General features: G+C 38.0%; 2 protein-coding genes across 5 annotated transcripts in view; both read right to left on the bottom strand.

Annotated features, from left to right (window-relative positions):
* MS4A1 (membrane-spanning 4-domains, subfamily A, member 1) overlaps nucleotides 1-19,252 on the bottom strand; it is a 34,458-nt gene extending 15,206 nt beyond the window's left edge. The window contains exons 1-7 of one of the 4 annotated variants that reach the window (XM_011963532.1): nucleotides 19,094-19,252; nucleotides 18,020-18,148; nucleotides 16,482-16,538; nucleotides 1,368-1,449; nucleotides 860-864; nucleotides 652-764; nucleotides 409-410 (exon numbers count right to left, since the gene is read on the bottom strand). In XM_011963532.1, the coding sequence (XP_011818922.1) occupies nucleotides 409-410; nucleotides 652-764; nucleotides 860-864; nucleotides 1,368-1,438 (191 nt within the window). In that variant the 5' untranslated portion in view covers nucleotides 1,439-1,449; nucleotides 16,482-16,538; nucleotides 18,020-18,148; nucleotides 19,094-19,252. The other 3 variants (XM_011963533.1, XM_011963534.1, XM_011963535.1) reach the window with 3 other exon arrangements.
* On the bottom strand, nucleotides 7,062-19,332 carry MS4A5 (membrane-spanning 4-domains, subfamily A, member 5). The gene is made up of 5 exons (XM_011963537.1): nucleotides 19,094-19,332; nucleotides 18,020-18,148; nucleotides 16,482-16,538; nucleotides 15,016-15,168; nucleotides 7,062-7,205 (listed from the first exon to the last, which is right to left on the bottom strand). Exons 1-5 carry the CDS (start codon nucleotides 19,244-19,246, stop codon nucleotides 7,095-7,097), a joined length of 603 nt encoding a protein of 200 aa, XP_011818927.1. The 5' UTR covers nucleotides 19,247-19,332; the 3' UTR covers nucleotides 7,062-7,094.
* Between the last annotated feature and the right edge of the window lie 393 nt (nucleotides 19,333-19,725).

Raw genomic sequence — 19,725 nt, 5'->3', positions numbered from 1 at the left:
ACTCTTGGTTTTCCATGTGATAGATTTGAGGCAGGATTTCGTGCTCAACTTGATGTCCACAAATCCCCTCCAGAAAATGTTAGCCTGTAAAGCCACCTGTACTTCCAGGTATATTTACATTTAATGTAGACAAAAGCATTGAAAGGAAGAGGAATGGAGTTTTTTTTCATTATGGCTATGACTGATTATTTTCTCATTTGACATTGGGAAGTCCTAAGGGATGCAGGATTTTAGTTCTAATTTTCACAATACAGTGGGTATTACCATTGACCCCATTTTATAGATGAGGAAGTTGAGCCTTTAGAGGTTTAGCAATTTGCCCAGGGTTATATGGCTTGTAAGTGGTAGAGCTCCAGTTTGAACCCGATGGTTTAGAAACCATGATTTAATCTATATGCTGCAATCTACTACTTTTGTGGAATGATTTCACAGTTGACTGCGTAGGGTAATTGTTGAAAGGGAGAGTGGTTAGAGGAGTGAGTGGGCAGCAAGCCTTGATATCATCACCCCTCCTTAAGTAATAGAACTTTTAGGAAGTCTGAGTAGGGAAACTCTAGAATTAAGACCAAGAACCTCCAGTTTTCAAAACCATTCTATACCTTATCCATCACCTCCTTTAAGTCACGTAAAGAAAGCAAATTGATTCCTTACCTGAGTCTCCAAGGCCTCAAATCTCAAGGGCTGGTTTGGATGCCGGCTGCAGAGTTCAGTGGGTGCAGCTCGTTTCTCAAGCGCACTGGGAGGGTGAGTGAGGTAGTCCAGGCCTGAGGATGAAATCGCTGATAGATACCAGGTGACAGGAAATCGGTAGCTTCCGCTACCTTGGGCTTCGCTCCAATTACTTTGGTTTAACACTTACCATAGCTGAAGGAGGTGCAGAAAAAGTTTCTGCCTTACCAGGTTTCACTTCTTGAAAAAGACCCCAGGGGACTGCCTGGCATGCTCATGTGACCTTAATTAGAAGAACTTCTGCAGCCCCCACCCTATAAGCAGGTGTGGATGGCGGGTCCCTAAGGACAAGAAAGAGTCTAGAAGTTGGCCAAAGATGGACTGTTAGCACTGGATTTTACCTTCTTGCTTCACTTTTAGGGCTGAGTAGGTGGGAGGAGGCATCCATGCAGAGATTCAAGAATCACTGAGGCTGTACACTTGGGAGCACTATACTTAGGGGTCCTCAAATATTGTCCTCATTTGCTCACACTTAGGTTTCTAATGAACCATGTATATATCTTGTGTCAGATTTAGCAGAAATGGGGCCTAAAAGTATACTTCAGTGCCGTAGTACATGTACCCAGCCACTCAAAGCAAGAATTAGCCTCCATATTTGGAGATGTAAATTGAAATAGCACTTTTACTTCTGAACCCACCTTTTTCTTCCATCTGTCAAGTTCGCTTGTGTCGCCTCTCTTTTTAGTCTAGTCTGGAGCCGCAGGGTCATCAAGCCCAGTGCTAGATCAAGTAGGGAAATAGAAGAAGTTGGTGGTGTCAGGAGAGTCTAAATATTTGGGATGTGAATCAGAGTTTTGCCCAAAGATATTGTCCTCTCTCTCCCCCTACAGTATTCAACTTTTATGTTCATATGTGGGATTTTTAATTACATTTTTATTTCCTTGTTCATTGCTTCATTTTATTAGAGACAGAGCTGTAGTTAGGTAATTATTTGTTCGTTTAATCTAAAAGGATGAAATATGGTAGGCAGCTCTGTTGCCTAATTCGAGGTTCATTCCTGTCTCTCTCTTTCATCTCTTCTCTCTTTCTCTTTCTGCCTCTCTTTTTAAATTTAAAATAATTTGGAACCATAGGCTTAGATCCACTGGGAAGAAGTAGTTCTGGGGAGGCTGATTGTGGTGTGATATTTAAAAAGATGCCACTTAAAAAAAAAAAATCACTGGAGCGGTTCATTAGGGGAACTGGCTACTATTTGAATAGAGAATTTACTTCTTCAAGAATACTCAAGTAAAAGCCGTGCTGAATCACCTCTCAGAAATGCTGTAGAGTGAAGGAGAGTGGGAACAGAAGATCCATCATCCATTTAACATTCTAATTGAGGGTCTATGCATATCTGCTGAAATGCTTGAGTGGTTGATGATGGGAGGACACTTACCTAGGGTCTGAGTTGTGGATGATTTGAGGTTTGAGTCCTGGATGGGTGGGGTGATTAGAGGCATGTGCCTTCATTTTAGTTGGCGTGGGAACAGGGTCAGGACTTGGCAAATGTATGGCAGCAAAGGGACTTGAGTTGTGGCTGCACAACCTGGTCTTTTGCCTCCTTTTCTCTGTTTGAGCACTGTATTTCCTCAGTCAGTCTCAGGTTGTTTGCTGCTTTGTGGCCAACAAGGTAACCTAGGTGCCTCTATGTATGATTCTTCCCACAAAAACTTGAATTTGGATTTGTATGAATACATAAGCATTTACTTGTCTTTGCTGATTTGAATGATCAACATTTTAGTGCGTGAGTGTGTTGAAATTCTCACTACAATTTGGATTTGTCAGTAGCACCTTGTTTGGTGTATCACCATCACTCTTCCCCCAAGGCGTGAGAATATTTTATTAGGTTGATAACACATTTAAAATATTTCTCTTTGAATTAAGCCTATTTTCATTATCTAGTAACCTTGCTTCCAAAAGACAATCTTAAAGTCTACATAAAAGTGTGCCAACTTTTATTCAGTTTGTATTTTCCTGACGTGGATTTCCTTTTTACTCTCTGCACGTCCTAGCACTCCAATTTTTTTAATCATTGCCCTCTATATGAAAACTGTATGCTACATCATAATTCTTTGTGTCCTTGCCTTAATCAGCCATTGTCTCCTTGTCCCTTGAAAGCAAGGTCAGTTTTTGTGATTGCCATGTCCCTGGCAATGCTGAGAAAGAATGGTTCTGTTTGGCTCTTTCTTTCACCCAGGTGATTGTCCCCAGGCTCTCCAATATTAAGAAGTAACATTATGCCATGTTCCCAACTGCTCTGCAAGGCCCTGGCACCCAGAATTATCTGCTGTTGGAGGGTTTTGGTGTCAGAGAATTGGTAAAGGAGACATAGGGCTCGTCAGAGGTGAGGCTAAAGATCTAATTGCAAATAGGACTTGGTTACAGGTCAGAAAATCCCATTGCTGCACTTATAAATAATTCATACTAAGGAAAATGTAAATTGAAGTTCTTAAGAACTTTATAGTTTACAGGGTCTTCTTTCTATTCTAAGGGACTACTTTACATTTGGAACAGCTAGGATGGTATTATTAATTAAATAATTACTTTTATGTCAAGAATTGTCCACATAAAAACCTTACCCCACATATAATATTGATTCTGTTTTATAATTGTGGAAACTAAAGTTAAGGAAACGGAGGAAGCCATTCCCAAGTTGTAAAGCTGGTAAATGGTAAAATAAGTGATGTTTACAGCAAGAAAATCTCAATTATAAATTTTAAAAGCTACCATTTACTAAGTGATTTTTGAGTTCCGGGCACTGATAAACTCACTTTCCACGTTTCATTGAAGGTTCACAGTAAACCCATTAGGTAGGTATTATTATTATTGAATTCTAGTGTAAAAATTTTAAGCCCACAAAGATTAATTTGTTCAAGTGACACAACTTTAAATGGCAAAACATTTATTATTATTCGTTTTAAGATATAAAAATGTCTGATGTACTCCCGTGTGCAGATTACTGGATCACTCCCTTTGCTTTTGTGATGTGGGAATATAGCTGAAGAAAAAAATGCAATTATATGACCTCATAGTTGTTGAAAAGAGTTTTTGTCTCTTTTGTACCAGTAAATATGCTGTCATTGGAGACTGATATGTAACAGTAACATGTTTCTTCAGGTGTTGACTACAAAAATATCACTATGTAATAAAAAATTTAATGAAAACAAGATGTTTTGCTTTCTCAATTGTATTTCTCAAAAAATTAAATAATATGTATGAAAAAGTACTTGTAACAGTGGGACAAAAAACCACGTACCCACAGCCATGATTAGAGATACAAGAGTGTCGCTGATACCTTTGAAGCTCTCCTGTTATCCTTCCCGAAGTCACCCTCTTTATCAGAGCTCGTCATTATGCTGAATTTAGTGTTTATCACTCTCTTCCTTTTCATTATATTTTGTCTTTCCACATATGTTTATATTTCACACGACATATTGCTTAGTTTTTGTGTTTTCTAATCATTATTTAGGTAGAATTAATAAGATGTTCTTTTGTGACTTGCTTTTTTTGCTCAACATTAAATGTGTAAAATTCATCTTTGTTGATTTGCTTCAAGTAATTTATTTTTAGCAATATGTGGTCCTCCAGTAGGGAATGTGGTACAATTGATCTGTTCTCTGTCCATGGACATTTGAGGTATTGCAGACAATCCTGCTCTGGAAACATTTGTACATGTCATATGTTGCACACGTATAAGAATTTCTCTTGTATATATTAACTAGCAGTGGAATTGTTGGGTGATAAAGCATGTGTATCTTTACCTTTACTAGGGAATTAGTTTTTAAAGTGGTTGTCTTCATTTACACTCATACCATCGTCGTAGGAGAGTTCCTTTCATTCCACAATTACTTAAGAAATTAAATGCTTTTCATATATTAACCTTTGTTTTCTTCTCCTGTGAAATGGCTGTGCATAGCTTTGGACTAAGTTCTCATCAAGTTGTATTTTTCTATTAATGTATAGGAGGATTTTATATATTCTATATCATTAATTTTGTTGGTTATTTCTGTTGCTAAAAGGCTTTGATTTGTAGCTGCTCTTGTCACACTTGTGTAACATTCTTAATAACGACTAAGTGGGTTGTATCAGTTCCTACTGGTACTATTCATGTTCTGGGATCTGTTTAAGAAATTCTTTACTACCTTGACGTTGTAAAGAAGTCTTCTGTTTTTATTTCTAACAATTTTAACATTTCTTCTTTCTTTTGTTTTTTAAATTTTATTTTAGGTTCAGGAGTACATGTGCAGATGTGTTATACAGGTAAGTGGCATGTCACGGGGGTTTGATATACAGGTTACTTTGTCACCCAGGTAATAAGCATAGTATCCAATAGTAGTTTTTTGATCCTCGCCCTCCTCCCATCCCCCACCCTCAAGTAGGCCCCAGTGCCTGTTGTTCCCTTCTTTGTGTCCATATGTACTCAATGTTTAGCTCCCACTCATAAGCGAGAACATATGCAGTATTTTCTTTTCAGTTCCTGTGTTAGTTTGCTTAGGATGATGGCCTCCAGCTTCATCTATGTTCCTGCAAAGGACATGATCTCATTCTTTTCTATGGTTATGCAGTATTCCATGATGTATGTGTACCACATTTTCTTTATTGAGTCTACTGTTGATGGGCATTTAGGCTGATTCCATGTTTTTGCTATTGCAAATAGTGCTGCAGTGAACATACAGGTGCATATGTGTTTATGGTAGAACGATTTATACTCCTTTGGGTATGTACCAATAATGGGGTTGCTGGGTTGAATAGTAATTCTGCTGTGAGTTCTTTAAGAAATTGTCAAACTGCTTTTTTTTACAGTGGCAGAACTAATTTACATTCCCCCCCCCCCCGCAGTGTATAAGCATTCTCTTTTCTCCACAACTTGCATCTACTATTTTTTGACTTCAAGACAACATTTAAACCTAGTTCTGACTTACAAGCCCAAGACTTTGCACCCTTAAATATATCTCAAGCCTCACACATCTGTACATCATTCAGTTGCCTAGTGTTTTTCATCAGAACCTAACTTCACTGGAAGTAAAAAAAGTACTTATTTTTCCTGCCGTGTTGTACCCCTCACCTTCACACATGCATCTATAACCTAAGCTGCTTCCAGCAAATGGCAGAAATGAAAGCCCGTTGCTTAGTTTTTTGAGTATGCTGAGTTTTTTTCTATACCATAAACAACATAGGATTATGGGATTTGAAGTTAGGGACCTTGGCTCAAATCCTCTTTCTAAATCGCACTCCTTTTGTGTTTCAGAAAAGCTAACCACTTTGAGCTTCAATTTTTATGACTAGGACAAAAGACATACCTACCCTGAGGGCTGTCAGGACAAGTGAGATGATACAGGTAAGACCTCTAATGCTTAGGAGATATTCAGCCAGTGAGAGGCAATACTGTATAATGTAGTGGTCCTCAAAGTGTGGTCTGGAATTTCCTGGGGTCCTTGAGACGTTTGTAGGTGCTCTCTAACTTCAAAACTATTTTTATAATGACACTAAGACCTTATTTCTCTTTTCACAAGTTTATAGTGGTATACTCCATAAGCTACAGAACATGAGATATCGTAACAGATTGAATGCAAAAGCTGTTAAGAGAACCCAGAGGAAAATAGTCCCTTCCAAACTTTTCTTGGCATTGGAATTAAGACCTTGGATTCTGGATCCAACTGCCTGTTGATATGATGGCTCTGCCATTGCAAACTTCATGACCTTGAGCGAATTATTTACCCGCTCTGTGCTTCAGTTTCCTTTTCTGTAAAATCGGTATAATGATACAATTCACCTCCTAGGATTTTTGTGAGATTAAGTGAGTAACACCTATATAATACTTAGAATGATGCCTGGAATATAGTAGTGGTTCCACCAATATTTGCCCTCATTATTTTTACTATTGTTACTATTCTAGTTGATCAGCTCTTCAACATTGAAGATCTTGCAGCATTAATGTAGAATTTGTGGGCCAAACCATTCCACCAACCAACTCATCTTTCCACACACCATTGAAGTAGGAGCCACTAGGTGGAGTCTCTTAGTGAAATCAGCAGGAGATGTCATAAAGCAGAGAAGTTAGATGACTGGGTCACCCCAGGCCTTGGGCTATTGGTTCCTGTCTTTGCAACACCACATTGCTGTCCTTTAGCTGAAAGAATGCATGACTAACAGAGGTGACAACACCAAGGTGACCACTTGATTTGGGGAGAGGGACATATGGCATTGCCAAGAGGCAGAATGTGCTTTATCAGTCAAAATGTCCCCAGAACCCCCTCACTTGAGCCACTCCCCTTTGCTTCAGATAGTTGCCAGCCTTAAGATTCTATGTGTCCTTTGGCTTTTCCTTACAAGCAGAAGTCATTGCTAAATAATATTTTAACACATCTTTATTCCCCCAGTGCTAGTCAACAACATTGTTCACAATCACAGTCCTCTGAGTGGCACCCCACAATTGAGAAGGGCAGAGAAATGAATAATTCAATAATGCTAAAAGTCATCAATGCAATCAGAATTCCCTGTAACAGAAGAAGAAAAAAAAACGAAGAGTCATGATGTTAGCAGGGTAATGGTTTTTCTGATTATATTAACATAGCAATGTCCAGATAATAAAAGCTTCCCCACATATCTCAAGTGTACCTGATGCTTAGGAATCAAATCAGTGAAGGATTATGAGAGTATACATCTATTTTAGTATAGGATAGCATAGCATAGCATAGCATAGCATAGGATAGCTAGCATAGCATAGCATAGCATAGGATAGCATAGCATAGCATAAGATAGCGTAGCATAGCATAGTATAGCTAGGATAGCATAGCATAGCATAGCATAACATGGGATAGCATAGCATAGCATAGGATAACATAGCATAGGATAGCATAGCATAGGATAGCCAGCATAGCATAGCATAGTATAGGATAGCATAGCATAGCATAGGATAGCATAGCATAGCATAGGATAGCATAGCATAGCATAGCATAGCGTAGCATAGCATAGCATAGCATAGCATAAGATAGCATAGCATAGCATAGTATAGCATAGCATAGCATAGTGTAGCATAGCATAGCATAGTGTAGCATAGCATAGCATAGCATAGCATGGGATAGCATAGCATAGCATGGGATAGCATAGGATAGCATAGCATAGGATAGCATAGCATAGCATAGTGTAGCGTAGGATAGCATAGCGTAGCGTAGGATAGCATAGCGTAGCATAGCATAGCATAGCATAGCATAGCATAGCATAGTATAGAATAGCATAGCATAGCAGGACATATTATCTTTTTAGAGAAAGGCATATAAAATAATACACTTTTGATTTATGTATGTAGGAAATAGACCATTTTATAAATGCATAAAATGCAAAGAAATGCATATATAAAAGGTGGTCTAATGAAGGGGAAAGAAAGAAGGTGAAGAAACAGGAAGAAGAGAAAGCAAAAGAGACATAAGAAGCATAGGCTAGTACTTCCACTGTTTTTTTGTTTGTTTTGTCTTTTTTTTTTTTTTTTTTGAGATGGAGTTTCACTCTTATCACCCAGGCTGGAGTACAGTGGCAGGATCTCGGCTCACTGCAGCTTCCAACTCCCAGGTTCAAATGATTCTCCTGCCTCAGCATTCCGAGTAGCTGGGATTACAGATGCTCACCACCACACCGGGCTAGTTTTTGTATTTTTAGTAGAGACGGGGTTTCACCATATTGGTCAGGCTGAACTCCTGACCTCAGGTGATCTGCCCGCCTTGGCCTCCCAAAGTGCTCTGATTACAGGCATGAGCCACCATGGCCTGGCCCCAGCTGTGCTTTTTTCAATCATGGCAAAAGACCTTCAAAATGTTTTGTATTTTGGCACTATGAGCATAAATAGAGATGCACATCTTGTCAGTAGCCCAGAGGCTGCACACCTGCACTTACCAGTTAAAGTCTGCAGTCTTCTGAGAGCTTTACTTTATACTCAGGTTGCAAAGGTTAATATGGTTAACATCCTCTCCTAAGAATGATGGTTTCCAGCTGCATCCATGAAAACCAAACACCGCATGTTCTCACTCATAGGTGGGAACTGAGCAATGAGTTCACTTGGACTCGGGAAGGGGAACATCACACACTGGGGCCTATCATGGGGAGGGGGGAGGGAGGAGGGATTGCATTGGGGAGTTATACCTGATATAAAAGATGAATTGATGGGTGCTGACGAGTTGATGGGTGCAGCACACCAACATGGCACAAGTAAACATATGTAACAAACCTGCATGTTATGCACATGTGCCCTAGAACTTAAAGTATAATAAAAAAAAAAAATTAGTTTAAAAAAAAAGGAAAAAAAAATCCTCTCCTAAAGCCTTATTTGTCTACTATATTTTAACTGTAGGTTGAGTAGCTGTTTTAGAGCCACATGGTTTTTAATGGCCACATAATAGTTCATGGTGTAGTTTGTCACCATTCATTTATTCTTTTGTGACAGGAACTGACTGATTTCCTCTTTTTTTCTTTCTTTCTTTTTTTTTTTTTTTTTTGTTCTTTTGTTTTACCGCTCTGAACAATGCTGCAATAGCATTCTTGTGCATGTACCCTTATATAGGTGGTTTCATTGCTGTAGAGCTAGACATCTGGGTCTGTTTATCATTCAGGTAAGTAAATGTTGTCTCCTTGCTTCCCAAAATGGCAGTGACATTGCCATTCATTGTTAAATTAATTGACCTTTCCCTGACTGTTAGTGAACTGGAGCATTATCGTATGTTTGGCCATCATAGTTTCCTTTCTGTAAATTCCTTCCTCATATTCTTTGTCTTTTAAAAATTTTGTTCTTGACTTTTCTTGTCAGTTATATGCACTCTGTATATAAAAACATGAAAATGTTGCTGTTATCTGCTTTAAAACTATATTTTCCATTTTTAACTATAGCAAAGTTTATATATAAAGAAGTATATTTTAGCTGGTTGTGGCAGCTCATGCCTGTAATCCTAGCACTTTGGGAGGCCGAGGCGGGTGGATTGCCTGAGTTCAGGAGTTCAAGACCAGCCTGGGCATAATGGTGAAACTCTGTCTCTACCAAAATACAAAAAATTAGCTGGGCATGGTGGCATGTGCCTATAATCCCAGCGACTCGGGAGGGCAAGACAGGAGAATCGCTGGAACCTGGGAGACGGAGGTTGCAGTAGGCTGAGATCGCGTCACTGCACTCCAGCCTGGGCAACAGAGCGAGACTCCATCTCAAAAAAAAAAAAAAAAAAGAAGAAGTGTATTTTATCTCTTTTTCTTTCCATGTCAAGATATATCACATTTTTATCACCCCAGTGATAAAATGTGTCCCTTCCCAATCAATCCTCTTGTGTCCCTTCCCAATCAATCCTCCCACCCCACTGAGAGTCAGCCACACTTCTGATTTCTAGTATCATGTAAATTTACCTGTTTAGTTTTTATCTGAAATTGTTTGCCTCAATATAACAAATTGAAATTCGTTCATGCTCCTCTGTGTGTCAGTAGGTTGTTCTTTTATATTGCTGAGAAGTATTCTACTATTTGAATAATTGACTTGTTTTAGCCATTCTGTTGTTGATAGAAATTTGAATTCCTTACCAGATTAACTATAATGAATAGGACTGCTATAAACATTTTTGTATGTATCATGAGACATAAAGTAGGTGTATGATTAACTTTGTTAAAAACCACCAAATAGTTTTCCGAGGTGGTTGAACCACTTTCCATTTTCCATTTCCACCAAAAGGGTCTAAGAGTTCCAGTTGCTTCACATTCCTTCCAACACCCAGTATTGCCGGTTCTTTTAATTAAAATGATTCTGGTGTGTGTGGAGTAGTGTCTTATTGTGATTTTAATTTGCGTTTATGTGATGATTAATAATGTTGACCATGTTCCCACATGCTCACTAGCCATTTATCTATCTTTGTGAAGTACTTGCTCAAGTCTTACTCTTTTTTCGGCCTTTTTATTATTGATTTTCAGGAGTGCTTAATATATTCTGGATGTGGGTCTTTTGTGAGAGAGATACATAGAGAGAGAAAGAGGAAATTTTCTCCCTTTCTGTGCTTTGGTAGTCCATTTTATTTATTTTATTTTCCCCTATGGTTAGTCCATTTTATGTTCTATCTAAGAAAGCTTCATCCACTCCCACGGTCATGAAGATATTCTCCTGAGTTCCCTGCAGCCCATCCCCACCAGCTTTATAGTTTAGGATTTCACATTTAGGTGTATCACTGATTGATGTTTGAATGTGAAATCAATTGTGTACTTCTGGTATCCACTGACTTGGCCATGGTTTATTATCGTGTATAATGCTGAATTTGATTTTTTAATATTTTATTTCAGATTTCTTCACAAAGTTTACAAGATAGAATTACCTGTAATTTTAAAATATTTTATAATGTCATTATCATGTTTTCATGTCAAACTTGTGACAGCCTCACACAAATATTTGTGAGTTGAGAAGTCAACTGAAAGTATTCAGTTTGGTGGTGTTTCTTTTCTAAATGTTTGGAAGAATTAGTCTACTCCTGCAAGGCTTTGCTTTTTCTTTTTAGAGAGAAAGTTTTAAATTATGTATTTGATTTTTTATTAGATATAAGACCAGTCGGATATATACATTTTTTCCTGTGTTAGTCATGGCAGGTGGTTTTGCATAGTTTATAAGGAATTTGTCAATTTCATCTAAAGCATCAAGTAATTTTTATGTTAATAATTTCCTCATATATTCTTGGCTATTGTATTTATAGTGATACGCCTTCATTTCTGATAATGATAGTTTGTGTTTTCTCTTTTTTCTTTTTAAATATCTAGGAGTTTACCAATTTTATTAGTTTTTCAAACATCCATATTAAGCTTTATTTTATCTTGTCTATTGTTTGTGGTGTATTTCATTAGTTTTTATCTCTATTCTTTGTTATCTCTATTATAGAATACTATATCTCAATTCTTTCATTTTCTTTATGTTTAATTTTTTAATCTAACTTCTTGGTATGAATATTTAGATAATTTATTTTTAGTCTATTTTCTTTCCCACTACTTGCATTTGAGGTTATAAAGTTTCCTCTAAGCATGCTTTAGTTGTATCAATTTATATAAATATTTCTATTATTTTGTTTTTAATATATTTTTTATTTCTATTGTAAATTCTTTGAGCCTTGTATAACTTAGAATTTCAAAAACAGTTTTGGGACTTTTTTTGCCTTTTTAAAATTGACATTTAATTCAGTTCCATTGTTTTCAGAGAATATATTGTGTATGATTTTAATCCTTTGAATTTTGTTGAGGCTTGCAGGCTCAGCATATGGCTAATTGTTGAAAATGCTCTAAGTGAAATCGTGAAATCTCTCAAATTTGTCAGCTGTTTTTCACTTTCATTATGGTTTTTTTGTTTTGTTTTGTTTTGTTTTGTTTTTTTGAGACAGAGTCTTTCTCTGTTGCCCAGGCTGGAGTGCAGTGGCGCAGTCTTGGCTCACTTCAACGTCTGCCTCCCAGATTCAAATGATTCTCCTGCCTTAGCTTCCTGAGTAGCTGGGACTAAAGCCACCTGCCACCACACCCTGCTAATTTTTGTATTTTTAGTAGAGACAATGTTTCACCGTGTTGGCCAGCCTGGTCTCAAACTCCTGACCTCAAGTGACCTGCCCACTTTGGCCTCCCAAAGTCCTGGGATTACAGGCCTGAACCATCGTGCCTGGCTATTTCACTTTCATTTCTGAAGAACATTTTCACCAGGCCTAGAATTTTGGATTGGCATTATTTTGTTTTAGCACTTTAAAGATGCAATTCTATTGTCTTCTCATAGTTAATGGCAGTCTACTGTATTCTTTTCTTTATTTTATTTTACTTTAAGTTCTGGGATACATGTGCAGGACATGCAGGTTTGTTACACAGGTATACATGTACCATGGTGGTTTGCTGCACTTATCAACCTGTCATCTAGGTTTTAAGCCCCACATGCATTAGGTATTTGTTCTAATGCTCTCCTTCCCCTTGTCGCACTAACCCCCAACAGGCCCTGGTGTGTGATATTCCCTTCCTTGTGTCCATGTCTTCTCATTGTTCAACTCCCACTTATGAGTGAGAACATGTGGTGTTTGGTTTTCTGTTCCTGTGTTAGTTTGCTGAGAATGATGGCTATTGTATTCTTAAAAGTGCAAAGATAGTGAATGTTAAGTGTTCTCACTGCAAAAGTGATAACTATGGGAGATAATGCCTTTGTCAATTAGATTTAAACATTCCACAATGTATATACGTACTTCAAAATATGTTATATGTGATAAATACATATGATTTTTATCTGTCAATTAAAAATGTCAGTTGACAGTATTATGTAGTTATTGGGTGTAGTGTTTGTTCTATATATGACATTTAGGTCAATTGTATCAATTGTGTTCAAAATCCTATAATTTTGTGGTCTGTCTACATATTCTTTCAGTTGCTGAGAAATGTGTGCTAAAATTTCTTATGATGATTTTAGTTTTCTCTAGTCATGTTTTTCAGCTGAATTAGCTTTTCCTTTTGGCTTTGAGTTATGAGGAGCATTCAAACCTAGAAATGTAATATTTCTCTTGTGGATTGACCCTTTTATTACAGAAAGTCCTCTATTATACGTTTAGTAAATGCTTCTTGCCTTAAATCTGTTTGTTTGCTACTAGTGTAGCTGTTTCTTGTAAACAGAATGCAGTCGTGTTTTTTATTTTTTTTTAACTTTTATTTACTGGGACCATCTTTTTAAAAAATTTAAATTTTTTAATTTTCTATTTTTATGTGTACATAATAGTTTTACATAGAAAATCTTTGATTTTGCTTTCTATGATTTTATATTCCCTGAGGTATTTTAAAGTTTATCATTTATTTCTTAAAACATGATAAATACTATGGTTTAAAAATCTCTTCTAATGTACTTAGTATCAGAAGTTTATGGGTGCTATTGTTTTTGCTATATTCTGTTCCTATTAGTTGTCATTTGTGTTGTCTTATTTCTTTTTGTGCCTCTTTTGAGTGCGTACTGTTAATTTTCAATGGAAAATTTGATGGGAATTTATTGAGATTAATGAACATTTTTCCCCTGGATAGACTTCGGTTTTGCTTCTGCCACGTACCAGGGGCACCACATAACAAGACCAAATTCAGGTATTCTTGCCTCACTCAGTTTATGCCTAGCAAAGGTCAGTGGGGATCGGGGTGTGCAAGGAGGTTGTCAAGGGGTTTGGCCTGTGGCCACACTTCTCAAATACTTCTTCTTTTTGAACTTTGTTCAGCAACTCTTCTTTGCTGTTTGGGGGCAGGGTACTTTGTATATCTTTTTGTCCTTACCTGAAGAGCGTCGTAGCCTATCAAAGACCTAGTTTCATATGGAGAAAATCTCTTTTAAGTCTTTATACCTTGAATGGACGTGAAACCTTGACTTCCTTCTCTTTCAGTCCACATGGGCCAGGGATTGGATTGCAAATCAGCATCACTGGCAAGTGGGTGTGAAGACATGAGCAGCTTTCATGCTCTTCAGAATTCCACTTGTAAATTTCAGGTTGCAGGGCTTTCGTCTACAAATTGGTTTAGTAGTTCCAGCTGACCTTTCAGCTTTTTAACGCCTTTAAGATTGTTTTGGTTTTTTTTAATAAAAAACTTCTGTTTTCAGAGAAGAGTTGATTCATGTAGCCATACTTAACCATTACCTAAATCAATCTCCCTGTTTTCTATACTTTGGTCCTGCTTTGTGTGGACCTGGTACATTCAAATGTTAAGTATTTCTTGGGCTTTGCCTTAAGAAATATCTTCTAATATGACCCCTCCTTTGCCTTAGATGGTGGGTTTTCAATTTCCTCAGCAATTTTTGATGTGTTTGGTAACTCTCTGTTTCTCTCCATGTGGATCAAACCTTTTACATTCTTTTACACTAATCTTAGTGGTATTTTGGAAGCAGCTAAAATAAATGCCCCTTTTCAATCTTATCATGCCTTATCAGAAGTTCAGCCTGTTAAAACCAAATCAAGAACTGTAAAAACACGCCACTGTGATTCTAATGTACATATAGGACTATAAACTACAGCCATACTGCTGTACCTTTTTTTTTAGTGTATCATTTTATATTTGTATTATACTGATTTGTGTATATGTTTTATCTCTTGTGCTCCTGTGAATTCCTAAAGGTGGGAGTTACAATGGGTTTATTTTTTCTCTTCCACAATGCCTGGTATAATATCTATCAAATATTATGGATTTCATAAATGTTTGTCAATAAAAGAAAAGACATGGGTGTCCACAACATGATCTGAATGGTGCTGATTGAGTGCTAATAAATATTTTCTATTAAGCCCTTTACTTCTCACTCTATAAATGCAACATACTTACCATGAACAGGACAGTAACAGCATTACAATGACTATTTTGGTGAGAATAACCACAGATGTAGTTTTGATCTAGCATGAAACCAAATGTGAGGAGAATGATTCCAGCTATTGCTCCCAGGGCACTAAGGAAATTCATTATTCGGGTCAGTATTATCTGAAATAGAATAAGAACATAACAATGTGACTTGGGCCCAGCCTGTTACTACAAACAAAGCAATGAGTGCAGAGAATAGAGAGCAGGATTTTAGTCACAGCATCTTAATGGCACGAGGCAGCTCTGTGATCCTATGCGAATTGCTTCACATCTTTGGGCTTCAGGCCCTCATCTACACAATGAGAGGATCCTGTGAACTTTTAATAACCTTCCCATTCCCCATATTCTATGCCTCAGTTAACTCTCATTCAGTTGGGAGGAAAGGTGTGCCTGTAACGATTGCATTTTGATTCTCTGGTGAAAGTCATGGTCTACTTACATTTTTGTTTTCAGACTCCTATGTTTAATTAAATGCTGCACTTCTCTGCCATTTTTAATTTCTCCCTTAAATGACAAACTAAGGATTTTCAGTCCTTTTCTAAAATCATGTATTGGCATAGTAATATTTTATGTCTTCAATTCTTTGAGTAAAGTAAAAATATTCTACTTATAATTTATCTATACCTTTACATTCAGTAGCACTGTATTCTTTATTTTGAGATTCTGTTTATGGTTAAATTAGATTGTCTACAGTTTGCCTTTCATATGAGTCAAAGTAGTGCCTGTCAAAGTGCCTGGAATGTTGTAAATACCCAGAAAACAAAAATAATGAACAAGTAACTGGAATATTGAAATAATTCTACCATTAATTGACTGGGAATTTGGACAAGTTATTTAACGATTGTAAACCTCAGTGTCTTCATACACAAAATAAGAGCTAAACTAGATGACCAGAGAAACTTTCTCCTCTGGCGTACTGAGAGTTATAATTCTAGGAAAACAGGAAGCAAATGCTGTTTATTGGTATCAATACTTGATAGTTTGTGGAATTATGGTGACTTAATGATTTTACAAACTTTTTTCAAGGCCAGGATAAATTATTTGAAAGTTATATATTTTTAATAAAGTGGAAATAGTGAAAATGTAACTCATTACTCTTTTGTGTGTGTGTGTGTGTGTGGTGGAGTCTTGTTCCATTGCCCGGGCTGGAGTGCGGTGGCATGATCTCAACTCACTGCAACCTCCGCCTCTCGGGTACAAGCAATTCTCCTGCCTCAGCTTCCCAAGTAGCTGGACTACAGGTGTGTGCCACCACACCTGGCTAATTTTGTATTTTTAGTAGAGATGGGGTTTCACCATATTGGCCAGGCTGGTCTTGAACTCCTGACCTCGTGATCCACCCGCCTCGGCCTCCCAAAGTGCTGGGATTACAGGCGTGAGCCACCATGCCTGGCTACAAAATATATTTTTAATAAAGTAGAAATATAACTCACCAGAGTTTCTGTGGTTTTTCTTTTCAGTGCAATTAGGAAGGCTCCAGAATTAATGAACTGTTAAGAGGAATAAATATGTTAATGATGATGGCCATGTTTAGCTGCTGTCGAGTTCTTACAGAATAGACTTCTATGCAATTGTTTTACATGCCTGCCTTCTAAGTTCGCACACTCCTCAGGGCAGTGAGAAGGGTAAGTTGCTTTATATGACTTTCCGCAAATGGAACAGTGGACGAAACACTGGTCTGGAAATCTGCTTTAGCCCTATTTATTTGAACATGAACATTTTTTTTTTAACCATACAGGGCTTTGGTTTGCTCATCCATGTTCCTTTTATAGCTATTGTGAACTCAGCTTTGATGACAAAGGGATGTCAAGTCAGTTTACAATCATTAAGATCAGATTCCATCTTATTATAATCCAGTGTATTCTCTTGGATGGGAACATGAGGTGGGGTTGCGGTGAATGTGCTGGTAGTTCTTAAAAATCTCCAAGATCTTTCTTGGAAGTGGGTCACACGTGGTAGTGTTGTTGTCTAGTGGAAATTTCAAATCTGATTACAGCACATCTATGTTTACATTTCTAGCCCCTTCATGGGCATTTTCCAGCCTCATCCCTCCACCCTCACTCCCCGTGCTGAACTCTTATAGTTCACATAATAGAAAATGCTCTCCCATACCTTCAGCCTTTGCTCATTTTTCTCTCTTGGCATGCAACAAGACATCTCTAATCCTTACACTCAGGCATCCCAACTCCCATCTTCTGTGTGTGTCCTCACCTGATTAACTATTCACCCTTTAAAACTCGTTCAAGCTGGAAATGTCTCTGGGCGTTGTCCCCTCTGTTTTGTTGGTGCCTTTCCTATGGAGGCAGCCCCTGTGTCTATTCTCCCTCATCACACCCTATGTTACTTGTCTGACTCCTCACTCAACTGAGGCCTTGAGCTCAGGGACTGCTGTCTTTTCCCTGAATCCATTGCCCTGCCCATACTCTGGCACTAAATTAGGTCCTAAGTTAATGTTTATTGATTGTTACTAAGTTGGGTTTAATAAATACCTCTCTGCAGCTTAAAAGGTATATCTGAGAAACCCTTCCCACTGTACTTCTGTAAAGAATAAATTGCTCCTTCATCTCTGCCTACATAAGCACTTCCTGCACCTCTGTGATAATATTTATCACACTGCCTTGAAGTGATCTGTTTACATACTTTCTTGCTAGACTGAGAGGTCTTTGGAGGAGAGGCTCATTGCCTTTCTCTGTGTATCTGGCTTATAATAGATGGTAACTAATTTCGAATGAATGAATAGCTAAATAAACAACTTCAAGCCTCATAAGAAATATTCCCAAAGGAACTTCAAGACCTAATGATGAAATATCAGTGACTGTGATGAACAAATGGGGAAATCATTTCAACAAGGTTAGTTTTTTGCACTTTTGAAAGCGTATCATACAACTGGATCTAGCTTATTTAATTGCAAATAATTCCCGAACATTCTGGTTGGCATGGCTTCAAACTGAACTTGATTGACTATACTCACCAAAACAGAGCCCCAGAAGGGATATCCTGAAAGAAATATAAAGGGAAACCTTGGATATGGTTTTAACAAGGTGAAAAGGAAGATAACTCCAAAAGAAAAGGTCATAATTCCAAACAGGATCTGGATAGTCTGCAAATAGAGGAAAAAGTCATGGTGAGGAAAAGCCAAGTGATAGTTTCCCTTCTGTTTAGAAGATCTTCTTTTGGTTAAAAGGATTTCGCAATTACTCTCTTTGATAATTAGGGGAAGAATAATAGAAGTCCCTTTGTGATGCTCCTGGGTACTTTCTTAATTCCTCTATATGGTATTTGGTGAGGGGTTAAATGATCTAAATCAGTGCTCATGAAAATGTGATCCATGGATTGGCAACATCAGGATCGCTTGGGAGCCTGAAATGTGAACTATCAGGCCCTATCCCATACTTACTGAACTGTCTCCAGGTGAGGCTGGGAAATCTGTGTCTTCATAAGCTCCTCAGCTCTTTAGCCCATAAATGTGAATGTTTGAGAAACACTGAATTCTAAATGAGTATACCAGGCTGGCCTCAAGCAGAATTGACCTGGAGATGGCCAATTCTCTGAGCCTGTGGAGGTATTGTCACACTCTCAGGCCCAGAGGACTCCCTATCTCTTCTGGTTTTTTTTTTTTTTTTCTCTCCCTCTCTGAGTCATTCTTATGATGCACTGTGACACCAGGCAGTGGTTTGACAAGTGCTGGGGAAAACTAATGAGGACAACATACAAAAATGGAAGGTGTACAACGTGTGGGTCTATGTGCTCTGCTCTCTTCTTCTCAGCCCACCTTCTCAGTCTGAGGAATCTCATTGACTGCCATAGCAACTATCACTTTTTAAGTAGGTGAGTCCTAAATGATAGCATGTTTTTGTCAAGTCCAGACCCATGTGATTCGTTCTTGTCAAACGTCCTCTCTCAAATGTCCCACTAACACTCTATATTCACATATTCTTAAAGAAGAATTGGAATGGGCTCCTACCTTCACACATGTGCCAAGAGATAATTTTCCTGGCCTTTCCCCTGCCTCGGTAGAATATACATAGGGGCAAGTCTTACTTACCCCTATGATTTTCATTTTTGTAGCAAATAATTTTTGCAAGGGGCTTTGAGTCGAAAAGGTCATGGTTGAAAGTTCTGTGGATTCATATTCTGGAGCAATGATTTCTGGAGGAAATACCAGAAACACCGGACTGTGTGCAGTGCTAGAATCCATGATGGTGTCGGTGAAAATTTGAAAGGAGATTATTTAGTTGGTACTTCAGCCTCGACCATGTTCTTTTCTTGTGCTGAGGCTGCCTGGAGCACTGGAATTGTTTGCTTTGTCTTGGAATTATAGAACAACAGAGTCACAGAGTCATAGAATCTCAGGACGGCTCAAGATCCCAAGACAGCTCTAAGTAAAATGCCTGGGACTGGGGATTGGACAACCTGACAAGTAGTCCTGGTTTAGTTAGGGGTTTACTGTAACTTTTGGCAAGTCGCATCCCCCTTTCCTGGTTTCTGATTCCTCATATGTACATTGACCAAATCAGACTAGATGATCTACATATAAAGACATTTTAGGGACCGCGTATGGTGGCTCAGGCCTGTAATCCCAACACTTTCGGAGGCTGAAGCGGGCGGATTGCCTGAGGTCAGGAGTTCGAGACCAGCCTGGCCAAACCCCGACTCTACTAAAAATATAAAAAATTA

Source organism: Colobus angolensis, unplaced genomic scaffold (genome assembly GCF_000951035.1).
Source record: "Colobus angolensis palliatus isolate OR3802 unplaced genomic scaffold, Cang.pa_1.0 Scaffold61, whole genome shotgun sequence".
Taxonomy (NCBI): domain Eukaryota; kingdom Metazoa; phylum Chordata; class Mammalia; order Primates; family Cercopithecidae; genus Colobus; species Colobus angolensis.
This window is presented reverse-complemented; position numbering and strand designations above follow the sequence as displayed.

Excerpts from the sequence above, each read along its gene's own strand:
- MS4A5 (XM_011963537.1), bottom strand. The coding sequence starts at position 19,246 with ATGGATTCTAGCACTGCACACAGTCCGGTGTTTCTGGTATTTCCTCCA. Across the intron at positions 15,169-16,481 it reads GAAAAACCACAGAAACTCTG|ATAATACTGACCCGAATAAT; the intron begins GTGAGTTATATT and ends ATTCTATTTCAG. Across the intron at positions 7,206-15,015 it reads CTGTTACTGTCCTGTTCATG|GGAATTCTGATTGCATTGAT; the intron begins GTAAGTATGTTG and ends CTTCTGTTACAG.